The 17,248-nt window shown below is 49.8% G+C and overlaps 1 protein-coding gene across 2 annotated transcripts; it reads left to right on the top strand.

Annotated features, from left to right (window-relative positions):
- Positions 1 to 2,607: 2,607 nt before the first annotated feature.
- TREML2 (triggering receptor expressed on myeloid cells like 2) lies at positions 2,608 to 14,680 on the top strand. 2 transcript variants are annotated; one of them, XM_030796214.1, is made up of 6 exons: positions 2,608 to 2,653; positions 3,493 to 3,648; positions 6,136 to 6,456; positions 9,725 to 10,133; positions 11,578 to 11,681; positions 11,976 to 14,680. In XM_030796214.1, exons 2-6 carry the CDS (start codon positions 3,594 to 3,596, stop codon positions 12,053 to 12,055), a joined length of 969 nt encoding a protein of 322 aa, XP_030652074.1. In that variant the 5' UTR covers positions 2,608 to 2,653; positions 3,493 to 3,593; the 3' UTR covers positions 12,056 to 14,680. The 2 variants fall into 2 exon arrangements, with proteins under 2 accessions (XP_030652074.1, XP_030652073.1); XM_030796213.1 differs by lacking the exon at positions 2,608 to 2,653 and having other exon boundaries at positions 3,414 to 3,648; positions 11,976 to 13,949.
- The last annotated feature ends 2,568 nt before the right edge of the window (positions 14,681 to 17,248 follow it).

The following is a 17,248-nucleotide window of genomic DNA, read 5'->3' as shown; positions in this document are numbered from 1 at the left end:
TTATGACATATCCAGAATTGATAAAGACATTTTTGATTGAAGATATTTTTGTCTAGAAAGACAAAAATATTAGTGGTTGCCTGGGACTGTAGGAATGGGGACTGTGGTAAGCTGATAAATGGCCTCTTAAAAGATATCTGTGTCCTAATCCCTGGAACCTGTGATTGTTACCCTTATATGGCAAAAAAAAAAAAAAAAAAAAAAAAAAAGGGATCTTTGCTGATATGAGTGAGTTACACATCTTGAGATGGGGAGATTATCCTGGATTACGTAGATGGGAAGTAAATGCAATCACATGTATCCTTATGTAAGACAGCCAGAGTGGGATTTGAACACAAAGAGGAGAAAGTGATGCGAAGATGGAGCAGAGGGAGATTGAAGATGCTGGCCTTGAAGACTGGAGTAAAACAGCCCCAAACCAAAGAATGCTGGCAGCTACCTGAAGCTGGAAAGGCAAGGAACAAATTTTTCCCTAGAGTCTCTGGAGAGACTGCAGCCCTGTCAACATCTTCACCTCAATACAGTGTGAACTGACTTCAGACTTCTGCCTTCAGAATGGCGAGACAACAACTTAATACTGTTTTAAGCCACCAAGTCTGCGGTAAACGGATCCAGGGAGTGCCTGCTAACGGGCATGGGGTTTCTTTGCGGGGGGACATGAAAATGCTGTAAAATTGGTGTTAGTTGTACAACTCAGTGAATATATTGAAAACCACTGAATTGTATGCTTTAGATGGGTCAGTTTTATATTATGTGAATTATAGCTCACAGAATTGTTGAAAAAAGTCATTGTGACCTTGGGTTAAGCAAAGATTTATTAGATATGACGTACAAATACGATTCATAAAAATTATATATTGGACTTCACCAACATAAGTCAACATAAAGTGCTTCATACTGTACTATTTCCATTCTGGAAAGAGAGAAACAACAGGAAAAATCCCCACCAGATCAGTGTTTGTCCGGGACTGAAGGGATGACTAACAAGGAGCGGGGAAAGCTTTTGGGGATGATGACACTCTTCTCTGTCTCCATTATGGCATTAGATACAAGTCTCTAGAACTCCCAGAACTGTTCACTGAAAAGGGTGAATAGTGCTGAATGTAAATTAGGCCTTAATTTTTAAATGGGAAAAATAAATATAAAGACAAAATACACTGCTGTGTTAAATCAAATGATGGATGTAAAAGTCTAATGTATACAAATTTTTAATGATTTTGACCAATGCTTCCAAATTTCTCTTAAGAAAGGTTGAATCCAGTGCATACTTCCTCGATCAGTGAATGAATGTTTGATTCCTTCTACCCTCATCAGCACAGTGATTCCAAGGGTCACACTTTATACGATGACTGGCTCAGTGCTGGGCACACTGTATCGGTTTCATAGAATCATGGATTCCAAGCGCATGAAGTCCCCACAAGAGATAAATCCCCCACTCCTGAAGCAACTTACTGTTCTGATGGGGGAAGGGATGAAGGAACATACTGTGTGTGCTGGGGAGGGGAGATGGTCTCTGAACTCAGGGAGCTCAGGAAGTTCTGAGGACTGGGTGAGAAACATTGAAAAAGGAAGGGTGAATAAGGAAAACAAAACACATCTGTGAGCTGAGAGGTCTCAAGTGACAACTGTGTCTCATTCCTATGCTCCTAGTGCCTACCTAGCCCCATGCATAGCAATGAGGTTGTGGGAATGAACAAATGAATGAATGAGTGAGTGAATGAGTTGAGAGACTATAACAGTTTAGGGTCAGCCAAGATAGACTTCTTTGCTTGGAGCTTGGGGGTTAAAGGTCAATTTAAGATTGTGGCCATGCAAGCTTGAGGACTTTTTGCTCTGAGTCCTGTTAAAATTAATGAAAATGGAGACCAGGCCTGAAAAGTCCCTGAGCAAAAAATAAAAAAACAGTTAGGCCTCAAAAGTGACCTCAACTTTGCTTGATTTGCAAATATCAGTGAAACTTAACACAAGCTATTTCTTGTAAATGTGTATATTAAGGAAAAACAGAACTTAAGCTCAACCAATCAGAAGAAACTTATATAAATAACTTATATAAATAACTAGGGTCTTTCCAACAGGATAGGCCAAACAGGGGAACTATATAACTATAACTAATTAAATATTTTCTTCACTTTATTGTCCTGTAGGAGTCTTCCCCTTGCATTCCCCCGGTGGAGCTCCTCAGCCTCTTCTGTTTGGAGCTGCCTGATTCATGAATTGTTGTTTGCTCAAACAATCTGTTTAAAATTTTATTGTGCCTCAGTTTACCTTTTGACAGTCCCATCTAAGGAGTAGAAACACGGCACTAGTGAGTAGGGGGAGCATACATAACCACAGGAGTCCAGCTGGGTCCCCACACACTGAAGGAGCAGATGATACAGGTACTGGACATCAAAAATGGATGCTTCTGATTCAAGGCCTTGGGGTAAGTGAAGGGTGTGGTCTTGGGCCAAGTGCTGGGTCATTTCCACTGGAGCTGGTGGCTGTACAGGCGAGATAGCGTTGAGCAGAAGGAAGTGGAGGGGGCTTGCCTGCGTGCTGACGGAGGCTGGAGGCAGGGGAGGAAGGGGGTCTTGAGATGAGGTGGGTGAGGGGAAGTACTGCGGTGGCTATAGGAAGCCTGCACGAGGGACTAGGAGTCTAGAGGGAGCTGATGGTGAGTAGAGACGACAGGAGGAGAGGCAGAGAGAGGGATAGAGACAGGAGACGTATGGATAGGGAAAAGGAGAGGCTGGTGGGGTGTGTGTGAGACTGTGTGCATGGGCGTGTGTATGCGTGTGTGTGTGTCTCTGTGTGTGTGAGAAAGTGAATAAAAGACAAAGTGAGACTGTGTGAGTATGAGTGCATGTGCACGCACACCTGTGTGTGAGAGTACAGGAACCCCTCCCTCAACCCAGACTTTATGCCCTGAGTCTTACAATTTGCATTTTTCCCCCTTGACAAAAGTAAGATTTCAAGTGAGCCTGTAAGAGGTTATTTGCAACAGTGAACACAAGTGACTGTTCTGAGCAGCCAGGAGCCTGGGAGAGAGAGAGAGAAAGAGAGAGAGAGAGAAAGGAACAGAAAGAATCTGCAATGAATGAATGAATGAGAGTTCATAAGAACTTCCCTGTGAATGTGTATATGTAAGAAACTAGGGTCTGAGATGCTCCATCTCAGCCTGAGAGCCTGCACCCCTGGGTCTCTGAGCCCAGAAGATTCCAGGAAAGTCTATACCTGAGGTTCCAGAAGCCTCACCCCAGCCCCCTTGCTGGATCCTAGGGACCAGTTTCTGGGGGAGGTTGGGGAGGGCGGGGAGCCCTCTGACTGTGAGTCCTCCCTGGCCTGGGGCCCCAGACTGGGTGGAGCAGCCACACCTGCCTGAAGTTCCGAGGAAAAGGGCGGAAACAGCTGCCAGCACCGCCCTCATAATAGGCTCAATGAATCCCTGCGGTTGGCTGGGGGCAGTGGGTCCCACACTGCTTCACTTCCCTAAATGGGCAGCTTCACTTTTAGAACCCCAGGTCCTTCCCTGGCAGGCCCAGGTGGCACATCCTGTGTCGGGTGGGCCCTCACCTTGGATCTCCAGGCCTGACACTGCCCAGCTGGATGGAACCATGGCCCCAGCCTTCCTGCTGCTGCTGCTGCTGTGGCCACTGGGTTGCGTCTCAGGTGAGGGGAGAAGGGGCTGCCTTGTGGAGGAGGGAGTGGGTACAGAGGCAGGAGCTCAGGGCCTTTTTCTTACCCTCCTTACCAGCAGTTTTCTTGTTTAGTGTTTTGTGTGTTGGGGAAGCAGGAGATTAGGGCTGACTTAGTAGCTCTTCACCCTAATATCAGGCCCCAGGCGAAGCTAACCCAGGCCTCCCAAGCCAAGATAAAGCTCTGGACCCTCTCTGCATTGGCTCCTTTATCTGCTAGGCTTCCTCAGGCTTTAAAGCAGAGCCCTCAGTTTCCTCACACAAATAGCTTTCTCTGCTTGGCCTCTGTCAGGAAGCCCTGTTTAGTTATGACAGCAATCATTGCATCATGTGTGCTTTGAACTGAATTTGAACATTTTTCTTGAAATGCTGATGCCACATCCTGTCCCTGCCTCTGTCCTGAAGGGACCAGTGTGTGAATGCCTTTCCCACCTCACAGATACCAATGCTCCTTGAGGGACCTCACCCATTCCTGCCCCTCTCGCTGCCATGGCAACCAAGTTACCACTTCCTGTTCAGTTCTGGCCATGGTGGGGGTTGGCAAAACTCACCACTGCCTGTGAGAGGGGTGGGAGGTGTAGGCACACATGAAGACAGTGCCCTGGAGACCCATCCCAAGGTCACCCAACTCTGCACCTCCCAGAGGGTAGAGAAGAAGCTTCCCACTGCCAGGGCAGAAAGGGGTCTCTCTTGTGCTAGGAAATCCTGGGCTCATCCACCAAATAATGAAGTTGGATCGTTCTGTTTAGTTTGCAAGGGACAGAGGGATGCTTAGAGAGGGTGCTGCCTCACACAGGGCCTCAGCTCCAGTGGCTGCTGGGTGGGACTTGGGACAGATGTCCTGGATTCCGGGCCCTTGACTGTCACAGCTCTGAGTTCCACTGGGGGAACTGGGAGCCCCCAGCATGTGGGAAAAGGAAGCATGAGTTGAGCACGTACTGTGTGCAAAGCACTAACCTGGGGCAGAATTCTCACAGCAACCTGTGAGGGGTGTGGTGCTATTCTCACTTGACTGATAAAGAAACAGAGATATTTCTGTATCAGTCAAGTGTCTGTTTTGATATTTCTGTATCAAACAGGTGAACTGATCACACCGCTAAATGGTAGAAACAGGGTTTCAAGCCTTGTTTATTTTGACTCCAAAATGTGTGCTCTCTGTTCTGTACTGTGGGGGAGAGTCTTTTTATGTGTGGTTTTGTGGGAGGCTCTGGGGTGAAATTATCAGAAGAGTCAGTGCCCAGCTTAGGGCAGGCAGAGGGGTGGAGGGAGCCCACGGCAGCTTTCTCCCTCTCTCTGTCCCCGGAGTCACCCTGCACACCCCAGTTCTGCCCTCTCTCTACCAGACGGTGGATTATGAAGGCTTGGACCACATCTGACTCCTCAGCATAGAGAGAAAGATATTGCAGGTGGAAAGTGAATAATTGTAGAATCCTGTGGTTCATACTCCACTGGGAGTTTGTTGACATGTACATTTGGACAGGCTTGATCTATGGGTTTTATGTAACTAGAATATTTTAAAACTAAACGCCAGCTAGAATGAACTAAGGAGACTTATTATTTAAAGAGGACTACAGTGAACCTATTTGTGAAATAAATAACTATTAATCATTTTTTCAAATACTAGCTTTTCTTATCTACCTAGTTAGTTGGGCACTGAAATTTCAGAACTTAATGACCTGTGTTTGTGTCTCTGCATCTGTCTCACTGAGGGCATGACCTGGGTTTTTCCCACAAGAATTCCCTGGGAGGCCTGGCGTGGCTCACACCTGTAATCCCAGCACTTTGGGAGGCCGAGGTGGGTGGATCACGAAGTCAGGAGATGGAGACCATCCTGGCTAACATGGTGAAATCCCGTCTCTACTAAAAATACAAAAAATTAGCTGGACGTGGTGGCGGGTGCCTGTAGTCCCAGCTACTTGGGAGGCTGAGGCAGGAGAATCATTTGAACTCAGGAGGCGGAGGTTACAGTGAGCTGAGATCATGCCACTGCACTCCAGCCTGGGCGACAGAGCAAGACTCCGTCTCAAAAATGAAACAAAATAAAAATGAATTCCCTGGGAATCCCTGAAGACAGAGCTTGTCACTTTCCTATCAGACTAGAAAATACCATGAGGAAAGGGGTTGTGTCTGATGGAGCTCCGAGTGTAAGTGCTGCATCTCCTCCATTAGACTGGGGGCTCACTGAGGGATATACCTGCCTCCTCCATCAGACTGAAAGCTCCCTGAGAGCGGGGGTTGTGTCTCCCCCGTGATACTGGAAGCTAGCTGTCTTCAGGGCCCATTTACCTCCCTTCAGATTGGGGCAAGCTCCCTGAGGGTGGGGCTGTATTTCCCCCTCAGTCTGTGGGTTCCGTGACAGCAGGACAATACCCACCCCGCCCTTCACCATGATCTTCAACTTTCATGATGTCTTCTTCCTCTCCTCTTGTCAGACCTTATTCAACAAGTCTTGTCTCCACAGGCCCCTCTGCTGACAGTGTATACACAAAAGTGAGGCTCCTTGAAGGGGGGACTCTGTCTGTGCAGTGCTCCTATAAGGGCTACAAAAACCGCGTGGAGGGCAAGGTTTGGTGCAAAATCAGGAAGAAGAAGTGTGAACCTGGCTTTGCCCGAGTCTGGGTGAAAGGGCCCCGCTACTTGCTGCAGGACGATGCCCAGGCCAAGGTGGTCACCATCACCATGGTGGCCCTCAAGCTCCAGGACTCAGGCCGATACTGGTGCATGCGCAACACCTCTGGGATCCTGTACCCCTTGATGGGCATCCAGCTGGATGTGTCTCCAGGTGAGCGGGCTGCAGGGCCACTGGGACGGGTGGAGGGAGTCCTCCCTGCCTCACACTCCACTAACATCAGAGATAACAAGGATAATAATCCATCGATGGTCACGTTGCACTGTAGTGTTTTCAAAGTGCCTTTATGGCACTATTCGTGGCACTATTGTCACCATTTTACAGATGAAGATAATGAGACCTGAAAACCCAGTGTGACTCTGAGCTTGTCCGGGGTCCCAGAGCTAGCAGGTGGCTGAGATAAGGTTCAAACTTGGCACTGTCTGTGCTGTGTTTTATTCACTCATTGCTTCAACATAATTCATTGAGCCCCTATTATGTGGCAGGCACTGTTCTAGGCTCTGAGGAGACAGTAATGAGCAAAAACACTCACAATCCTGCCCTATGGGAGATGACAGGTACACTTATTATCCAGACAAATAATTGCAGAAAACAAGAGGTGTTCATAAGAAACTAGGAAGTGTTTCAAATAACTGCAAATAACTAGAGGTGTTCATGAACTAGTAAGTGACTCGGTGCTGGGGGAGCTACTGAATTACTAGGGGTCAGAGAACACCTCCCTGAGCAGACAACACCAAGCAGAGCCCTGAAAGGTGAGCATTCTCCAGCCCTGTTGAAATCTGGGTGCTTTGAAGGGCACTTTGTTGCAAGAGCTGAATGTGCAAAGGTCCTGAGGTCAGAAGGAGCTTGGCTTGTATAAGGCTTATTTAGTCGCTCCATGTGGAGTGTGAGGCAATGAATGAGGAGGTTGGAGAGTCAAGCAGCCCTGAAGACCGTAAGTTGGAATTTGGGTATAAGAGGAAGCTACTAGAGAGCTCAGAGAGCTGTGTCATGACTTGTTTTTAAGAATGTAGTGGCCACTTGTTGAGGATGGATTGTGAATGGTATGAATACGGGCAGAGAGGCCATTGTGGGCATCTGGCTGGAAATAACAGTGGCCTGGAGTACAAGGTAGGCACTAGTGGCAGAGAGACGTGAATGGGCTCAAATCTCTGTTTTTCAGACTTTCTGTTCAGCTGGTATGTTTTGAAGGTAAGACAGGATTTGCTCAGCTGAGAGGTGAGCCAAAAGGATGAATCATGGATGATCCAAGGTTTTCTGTTTGATCAGCAGGTGGATGATGGTACCATTGACAGCGTAGGGTAAATCTGAAAGAGGAGCTAATTTGGAGGAGAAAAATCGAGAGCTCTCTTTTGTCATGTTAAATTTAAGATACTGCCTAGAACCCCAAGTGGGGAAATGCAGCCAGCAGTGATATATCTGCCTGGAGCTCGGGTGAGAGGTCAGAGCTGGGGTACGTATTTGAAAGTATCTCTATAAAGATAGTGTTTAAAGTCCAGGGAATTAGAGAAATCTATAGACACAGAAAGTAGATTAGTGGTTGCTTAGGGCTGGGGGAAGGAAAAGGGGATACAGAGTCATAGATAAACAGTAAGGGGTTTCTTTTGGAGATGATGAAGATGTTCTGAAACTCACTGTGATGATGGTTGCATAACTTTGTAAGCATAATAAAGAACCATTGAGCTTTATACTATAAATGGGATGTGAGTTATATTTCAATAAAGTTGTTAAAAATATCAAGATCTAAAAGCTCTCCCTTGAGTATAGGCAAAAAAGAGTGGACACCAAGCCGTGGGGTCCTTCCACATTTATTAGATAGAAAAGGGAAAGGAGTCAGCTAAACAGCCCAAAAAAGGCAGCCAGTTATAATGCAATTTACTACCCACCCTTTGCCATTGGCCTAATCCAATTGCATCTCCATCTTCCATGGGGTCTGAACTAGGGAAAATGCTGTTGCTAAAATGTGGAGCCAAATCTCATTCCTCCCCTCTCCAGTTCTGAGTGAGACCCACGGAAGTTGAAACTGGTTCATTGAAGTCTTAATATGTAGGGATAGAAACATTAAACATTACATGCTTTTATTTTTTCTCATCATTTCCTCTAATCATGTTATGTCAAATCTCACTTTCCACCTCTAAAGGACAATTTGTGAAGATTTCAACTTTGCAGACCCTTTCTGTTATTAGGAAATAAAAAAATCCTTATTCCAACTACAGACTCTAGTCATCTAGCAGTATAGGATATTCCACTGCCCCTTGAAGACCAGGTTGTATGGTCCAAGGCATCTAAAGTGGAGAAGGAAGGTTGCTGGCTGCCCAGCTCCCCATCCTGCATCTTGGGCTGTGAAGAAGGCGGGATTCCTCTTGGTTACCTCTTCTTGGCCCTCTTAGTGTGTTGATGCAGGAATGAGGGAGGGGGAGATGGTTATGTGGCTTAACTGAGTGTTGTAGGAATGCTCTCTCTGTTGGATGTCATTGCTTGTCTGCCAGCCCTTTGAGATCCTCTCTGAGTGTCCACATACTCTCCCAAGGCACTGATGTGTGAGTTCTCTGAAGAGTTCTTTCAGGGTGTCCCCAGTGCTGAGTATGATGATGTGGGAGCTCTGACTCCAGGTGAGCGTCTTGCTCTATCCCCATCCTCACCAATGCTGCTTGTTCTGGGTCCCCTTCCCCAGAAAAATGGCTCAAGCTCAGCCACCTTCCATGACGACAATTTGGCCCTTAGGAAATTGCCCTTTCCATGCACAGTAGTGGGATGTAGCAGCCTCTGTCTCCAATCTTCTCATTCCATGCTGAGATAAAACCAACACTCACTGCTAGGTTGATGCCTCACAGCTCCTCCACCTCCCTCCTCATCCACTCTCCAAAACCCAGGCTTCTTCCAGAAAATGGGATGGAAAACGGCTGGGTTGATGGGTGAGTGTAGCAGGATCAGTTTGATATCTCTTAGTGAGCCCCCAAGGAAAGTGTCTGACCCCAACTGACTGCAGCTTTCTTTGGAATTTGAGGCCCTTGATGCCTCCTTGTCCTCATCTCTGGACCCTACTTGTCAATTGTGGAAAGTCCCTGTTCGACATTATTTTATGGAAATCTTTTTGGCCCGTAGGAATGAAGAGGGCCTGGAAAGTGAAAAGAGAGAGATGGGGATGGAGAGGGAACAGGTGGCCTGACATGGGAGGGAAAAAGAAATTGTGGTAGTCTCTCCCTTCTTCAGTATGCCTACTTCCTTCCTCCTGATATCACTTTCTGAACAAATACACATCTGATCACTCAGCAGCCAGAATCCTAGGCCCAAGGTCAAGGAGAAGAGAAGAGGACAGGCCCCCATCCAGGCTTCCGGGCAACTGTGTGGGCTGCCAGGATCTGCTCCCAGCACTGAGGCCCCCAAGTCAGTCTAACGTTCCTCCCTCTCTGTCCTTCAGCTCCCCAAACTGAGAGGAACACTCCTTTCACACATCTGGCCAACATCCTCAAGAGTGGAACTGCCACAACTGGCCAAGCCCCTACCTCAGGCCCTGATGCCCCTTTTACCACTGGCATGATGGTGTTCACCCCGGAACTCGTCACCTTGCCTAGACTCTTGGCCTCCACCAGACCTGCCTCCAAGACAGGCTACAGCTTCACTGCTACCAGCACCACCAGCCAGGGACCCAGGAGGACCACAGGGTCCCAGACAGTGACCACGTCTCCCAGCAATGCCAGGGACTCCTCTGCTGGCCCAGAATCCATCTCCACTAAGTCTGGGCACCTGAGCACCAGATCGCCCACCACAGGGCTCTGCCTCACCAGCAGATCTCTCCTCAACAGACTACCCTCCATACCCTCCATCAGGTACCTGTGGGGCCTGGGGTTGAGTGGCACCAACACTTAGTGCCCAAACAGACCTGGAGGCACAAGTCTCATATCTGACCTTCCCCTTTTGCTCCCCAGGAATCAGTGTGGCCTGCTTCTGAATGGGAGGTGGGGGACTGGAAGTGACATAAAGGATGGCAATGGAGAGGAGGGGCAGGAGAGAGGAGGGGCAGGGGAAAGGAGGGTCAGTGGGGAAGAGGGGCAGGGGAAAGAAGGGTGGGGACAGGAGGGGCAGGGGAAAGGAGGGTCGGGGAGGAGGATCAGGGAGGAGGAAGGTCAGGGGAAAGGAGGATCAGGGAGGAGGAGGGTCAGTGAGGAGCAGAGTTAGGGGGAGGAAGGTGGGGGAAGTGCCAGCAGAGAGGAGGGTCGGGATAAAGGTGGGGGGAGATGAGGGTTGCAGGGATGAGGGCAGGGGACTATGAGAGTCAGGGGCATTAGGGTCAGGGGGATGAGGATGGGGGGAAATGAAGTTGTGGGGGAGGAGAGTAGAGAAGAAGGTCAGTGGGAGGAGTATCAGGGGAGAGGGGGACTGTGGAGATGAGGGTGGGGGCGATGAGAGTTGGTAGAATTAGGGCCAGTGGGGATGAGAGTCAGAGATGAGCATGTCAGGGGATGGGTGGCCTGAAGAGTCTGTGGATGGAGAGGAGAGGGTGAGGATGGGGCAAGGATGTGCCTCATGGAGTAGGAAGTGGAAAATGGGGGATGCTTTAATTTGGGTTCCTCTAGAGAAGCTGAGTCAGGGATTTGCATCTTATATGGAAGATTGGAAAAAAGGTGGGGGAGTGGGACAGGGCAGGGAAGGCCTCTAATAAAGAGAACTTAACCAAGCAGCTACTGTGCACAAGAGCCTAATCCCAACGGGGAGAGTCAGATCTAGTGTCAAACATACATCTGAAGGGCAAAGGAGCCCGCGTAGTTACACACCAACTCCAATTGGTTATCCGTAGAGGGCTGCCTGCTGTGTGTGGCATAGAGGGCTCTAGTGACAAGAGAAAGGCCTTAGCTTCCCACCCACAGAAAAGGAGGTACTGATGATGTGTGTACCTGGAAATGATACAGGCAAGAGGATACAGGCAGCATCTGCTACAGAGGATAGCAGGCCCCTTGAGGAGAGCAAGCATCTTGATCTGTTTAGCCACAAATGGGAGTCTCCTAGAATCCTCATCCTCACTGACAAACAGATTTGGGAGCATAATAGAGGAGAGGTACCAAAGTAGAGAGATGTTCCCCTCTACCTGGGGACGTCCTCCTCTTAACTCCGGATGTCACTCTTGCTTCTGTGGCCAGGTCTGTAAGGAAGAGGGTGGCCATCTACCCCGGGAAGGGCGTGCTCTCAGGGTTTCTGCTGCTGGTCCGATCCCAACGTGGGTTAGGATGGGGGACCTTGGTGCTCACCCGCTTCCGCCCTGTCCCTTCTTCTCAGGCACCAGGATGTTTACTCCACTGCGCTTGTGGTGGTGCTGATCTTCCTCCTGGTGCTGATGCTGATCATGGTCTATGGGTTTTGGAAGAAGAGACATATGGCAAGTGAGTAGAGCCCACCTCCCAGCCTCCTGAGGGCAGAGCTCTGGGTAACTGCGCTAAGGGTTATGACCTCGAGTCCCCACGTGGTGTGGCCCTTGGCCTGTGTCCAGTCAAAAGGACTGTGAGGCTTCCACCTGGGGAGGAGGGGGGCCAGGCGGAGACCACCCAGCACAACCCTAAGGGCATGACCTGGAAGGAACCAGAGGCAGAGCCTGAAAGGGGCTGGCGCTGGTGGAGGAGCATCAGGGCACCGTGGGCAGCGCAGGACACTTCCTCAGCTCTCCCTGTTTCTTGCAGGCTACAGCATGTGCAGCAATCCTTCTAGACGTGACCCGCCTGGAAGACCAGAGCCCTATGTGGAAGTCTGCTTGATCTGAGGCCACTTAAGCATGGGGTGGGGAGCTTCTCCCAGGGTGGCCCCAGGGGGTTAGAGGAGGGGTGAAGATTGGGGCCAGTCTCGATCGTATGAAGCTGGAGGACTTGTGCAGTGCTGGACTCACCCAGGACTTCCCAAAACCAGAGCCTGCCATCCTGAGCAGCCCCACAGCGCAGTGTTCTCCTGGGGGGTAGGAACCTGGAGGGGGGGCGCCCAGAGCAAAGGGCATCAGGCAGAAAGTCCCGAGGAAATGTGACCAGTGGTTTCTGCTCAGAGCTGCAGACCTCAGGGCTCTTGGTGGAGGCAGGGGAACCCTGAGAGTGCTGTTTACAGAGAACCTCAGCTCCCATCTGCCTCAGAAACCCCATCAGGCTGAGCTGCCCTCCCCACCAGGCCACTGTGTCCTGTGCTTCCCTCCGCTCTGCTTCGGCTTCCCCTAAGTTTAGGGAAGAAAGAGTTGGGCTCACGAGTGCCAGAGGCGGTGATGTCCCATCCTGGAGGAGAGTGAACAGTGACTAAGAGCTGGGGACCCACAGAGGGGTTGGCAGCTTCCCTTGTCGGGCTAGATGTCCTTTGCTGGGCCTCTGGATGGCCCTGCCCTGACTGGGGCTGCTCCTCCCTCCTGTCCTGGGACCCCGCAGAGCCCACGCTCTCACTGCTGCCACCTGCTGGCCTCTGCCTCCTTAGAAAGCTGTGACCAGGCAGCTAAGAGCCTCCGGGCTGCAGGGTCAGCCTCTCCCAAGACTGAAGTGCAGAGGCTGGACTTGGGGCTCTCTCCCCCAGCTTCTACACCTGGGCTCCAAGTCTGAGTTCCCGCAGGGGACCCAGCGGCCTCCAGCAAGTCCATACCCTGGGGTGGCTGAGACCTTGGCTCTGTATGGAGGGTGCTCACCCCACAGACACTGGTGGGGAGACCATGGCTCAGAGGAAGGGTGGAGCAACCCTACTCCTACCCCTCAGGATAGAGAGAGAAGACACACTTGGGACACAGTGAAGACAGCAACTTGGAACTGACCATGGCCTGGAGGACTGGCCCAGGCAGGGGGGCAGGGAAAATGGAGCCCAAGTAGCCTCTGGCCAGGGACCCAATGGCCCGAGGAATCTGCCTCCCACCCACTGACTCAGGGCTCAGACTCAGCCTGTATTGTCCAGAGCACTGCCTTGGCGTCCAGCAATGAAGGCTGGAGAATGCAGCCTGGATTCCCCTACACACACACACACACACACACACACACACGGGTGTCTACTGATCTGGAGTGACTGGAATAGCAACTGGGGATAAATGTGACAACTGTGCATTCAACCCTGGGTCAGGGACATTCCAATGGCCAGGAGAGTGACACAGCCAGGACCTTGGTGGACAGCCTGAGGGGCCACTTCAGGATGGATGTGGGGAGAGTGGAAGAGGCAGGGAGTAATCCTGGGGGACAGCAGGGAGGAGGCACTTCTTCCCTATGTCCAGGACAGGGCAATAGAGGGAAGACTGAGGCTGAAGAACCGACGGCTCTGGTCCCAGGACAGACACACACACACACACACACGCCCATCTCTGTCTAGCAAGCAATCTCCTAAGATAGCTGTTCTCCCTATCATGACGGTGTAGCCACCATCCTGTTGTATACTAGGAGAGAGCTTAACCCACCTGGGGGAAAATAGCTCCCCAAGAGCTGGCACCAGCACCACTGATGGCCCTGCTTCCTCTAAGAGTGAGATGCCCAGGAGGAGGAGCCCTAGGGAAAAAGTCAGGGACAGGGACCAGGATACCACTCTGTGACCCTCAGCAAGTCACTAACCCTTGGCCTCATTTTTCCTGTCTTGTGAAAGAGGACAATAATTCCTACTTCTGAAGATTGTTTTCAAGATAAAATAACATTAGCATTGTACAATGATGCAAATGCCCCATTACCATTGTTCCTTAAGTTGTTTTCCAGCTCTAATGTTGTTTCCAACATTACATTTAAGACCTTAGGATTCTATTTCTTGGTTTTGTCATATCTCTTCCCAAGTGTCATCACTATATGGATGTTGAGGGCCCCCTGATGACAGTCCCTTTGGTAAGGTCCTCTTTTGAGGAGGGGAGGGTACAGGGTGGACTCATCTCAGTGTGAACTTGGCAAGTCACTGTCCCTCTCTGATCCTGTTTCCTCATCTGGAAAAGGAGTGAGAGAGGAGAAAGGAAGAAACTAGTCAGGAAGGCAGTTAGGGTGGGTTCTCGGTTGAATTCTTTTAAACAAAAGAACAGCCTGAAAAATCAAGCTGCAGGCACAGATATGGGAACTTGCACAGGGGGGCTTGCCTAAGACATGCCCACAGCCTCATAGATGAGACAGACTACACAGGTGACTTGCCCAAAAATGCCTGCAATGGAAAATTTCATCCCCTGACATGTGCAGTAAGGGGAACAAAGCAATATGGAGTAACTCAAGCCAAGGGCCCACATGTGCATTAGAAGGACAGGGGGGAGCTACCAGAAATTCATGCCTTATGCAGATGAGTCACCCAGTCCTCATAGGTTTCTTACAAAAGCCTTTACATTCAACTGTAAAAATGGCAACCCTCTTTCAGGCCCCCTCTCCACAGCAGAGAGCTTTCTTCTCTCACTCATTAAACTTTCACTCCAACCTCATCCTTGGTGTCCACGTTCCTTAATTTTCATGGTTGTGAGACAAAGAACTCCAGTGATACCTCAAACAACGAGAGACTGCTACATTGTGGTACATTGGTGAGACTGTAACAGGAAGGTAGAGAGGAGCTCTGAAGCCTCTTCTCACTTCCTTGGGTATGTGTGTCAGAGGTGTTTAAACCAGAGTGACTCCATCTTGTACAGAGGCTGAGTAAAATAAGGCTGAGACCTACTGGGTTGCCTTCCCAGATATTAGGCATTCTAAGTCACAGGGTGAGATAGGTTGACACAAGATACAGGTCATAAAGACCTTGCTGATAAAACAGGTTGCAGTAAAGAAATCAGCTAAAACCCACCAAAACCAAGATGGCAATGAGAGTGACCTCTGGTCGTCCTCACTGCACATTATATGCAAATTATAATGCATTAGCATGCTAAGAGACACTCCCACCAGTGCCATGTCAGCTTACAAATGCCATGGCAACATCAGGAAATTACCTTATATGGTCTGAAAAGAGGAGGAACCCTCAGCTCCAGGAATTGCCCACCCCTTTCCTGGAAAACTCATGAATAATCCACCCCTTGTTTAGCATATAATCAAGAAGTAACAATAAATATAAGCAGCCCATGTTGCTGCTCTGCCTATGGAGTAGCCATTCTTTATTCCTTTACTTTTTAAATAAACTTGCTTTCATTTTACCATATGCATTTACCCTGAATTCTTTCTTGCATGAGATCCAAGAATCCTCTCTTAGGGTCTGGATCGGAATCCCTTTCCAGTAACGTGTGCAAAACAGTTGCATGGACACAGCTCAGCATTAATGAGGTGGGGCACACCAGAAAAGAACAAGAACCAGCCCTGGCCTCAGTCTGCTCACAGCCTCTGAGGGAAGGGAGACATGGCACTGCTGGGTACACCCCAGACCTTAGCACAGGGTCAGACACCACAGTGCAAGAGATAGGAGGTCCTCAAGTCCTTCCAAGGTGGGGGAACTGGGAATCCTGCAGGCTCTGGCCAGCTGGGCAGGCTTCAGGGAGGAGGTGGGGCTCTATCTGAGGCCCAAACCACAGGGTGGAGTCAGGAGGTGAGATCTAGGGGCGGAGACTGCACAGGCCATGGCAGCAGGGAGCCATGGGGAGGCTTGATGAGAAGGGCTGTGGAGGGTGGAAGGGAACATGGCCACTCACCAAGTGGTTGCTGGACCCAAGCAGAGGCCTTTAGCTGTGTCCTGAAGTAGGGCACGGTAGCTGTGAGGGTGACCAACTGTCCCTGTATGCCCCTGAGGGGTTTCTGGAACCAAGTGAACCAGCACAATTTGCTCACCCTAGGAGCCTGCTCCCATATGAACTCCCATGGTAAGGACACAAGGGGCTGAGGAGCTATAGAACAAGCCCCATATCCCCAGCCCCAACTGGACACTTTTCTAAACACACAAGCCTTTCACTTCCTCCCTCCTCTCTCAACCTTCTTCTCGAAGCTCCGGGGACCCAGATCCACAGCAGATCCACGGCAGGAAGGTGCAGGGCAGGTGGGGCATCGGACAGGCTGCTCACTTTAGCAGGTGAGACAATAAAGCTTCCTGAGCAACAGGCTGTGGGCATAGAACACTCACCTGGGAAGGGCTGGCCATTATGGCCAATGGAAGAACAAATAAAGTAAATCCAGCACCTCCTGGGTATACACTCGCCTGCATGGAGCCCAGCAAGCAGGCATTAGGTTTACAGTTCTCTTCAATGGCTGCAACATACTTTCACTCTGGATCAAATTGAGAGAGTGGATGCCATGCTGCCAGCTCCTCATGCGGGACTGATGGACATCAGGAGTGGTGAGGGCAGGTCTCCTCTGCCAGCTTCTTTGGGGTCTTCCTCAGCTGCAGAGAGCTGCCTTGCCAAGGCCAGACTCCCCTCCCAGGACACCCCACCTCTCCTGACTGACAAGTCCTGAAGGGCCATCCTGTCTTAGGAACTCCTCCCAGGACAGCCTGAGTCTCCTTATGGCCTCTATTGCAGCCTGACTTCTCCTTCTGCCTGTGAAAGGAAAATAAATCTCAGAACCCCAAAATCACTAAGCCAGGGGAAAAATCAAGCTGGGAACTATGGCGGGCAAACTGGCCTCCCATTTTATTCCTAAATAAGATAGCTACAAAGATTAAAAAACTATGTACCTCCCTCACAATTTGCCCACAAGACAATTCTTTGTGGGCCTCAAGATCTTTACCCTAGAACAGTTCTGTTGATTTTCACCCTGACAATGTAAACTGTTAGCTGACCTTCACAGGTGCAGGAAGGAAAGTCATCCCTCTGCTGGCCTGGGACAAATGCGTATCTGATTGCTTCTCTGCCCTACTGTTTATGTAAAAATGCAGATTTACTGAGCCAGACTAAATTGTGTGTTCGGTGAAAGACTGATAGAGGACTTAAAAGAATGCAACCTTTTGTCTCTTATCTATCTACGACTTGGAAGCCGCCTTTCCCACTGCCCCGTCCACACACACCCTGGACCAAATGCACATTGGTCCAGACTGAGTCAATGTACATCTTACATATATTTATTGATGCCTCATGTCTCCC

The sequence above is a fragment of the Nomascus leucogenys genome, chromosome 17 (genome assembly GCF_006542625.1).
Source record: "Nomascus leucogenys isolate Asia chromosome 17, Asia_NLE_v1, whole genome shotgun sequence".
NCBI lineage: Eukaryota > Metazoa > Chordata > Mammalia > Primates > Hylobatidae > Nomascus > Nomascus leucogenys.
The sequence above is the reverse complement of the archived record's forward strand: the minus strand, read 5'-3'. Positions and strand labels throughout refer to the sequence as shown.

Excerpts from the sequence above, each read along its gene's own strand:
- TREML2 (XM_030796213.1), top strand. The coding sequence starts at position 3,417 with ATGAATCCCTGCGGTTGGCTGGGGGCAGTGGGTCCCACACTGCTTCAC. Across the intron at positions 3,649-6,135 it reads GCCACTGGGTTGCGTCTCAG|GCCCCTCTGCTGACAGTGTA; the intron begins GTGAGGGGAGAA and ends TTGTCTCCACAG. Across the intron at positions 11,682-11,975 it reads GAAGAAGAGACATATGGCAA|GCTACAGCATGTGCAGCAAT; the intron begins GTGAGTAGAGCC and ends TGTTTCTTGCAG.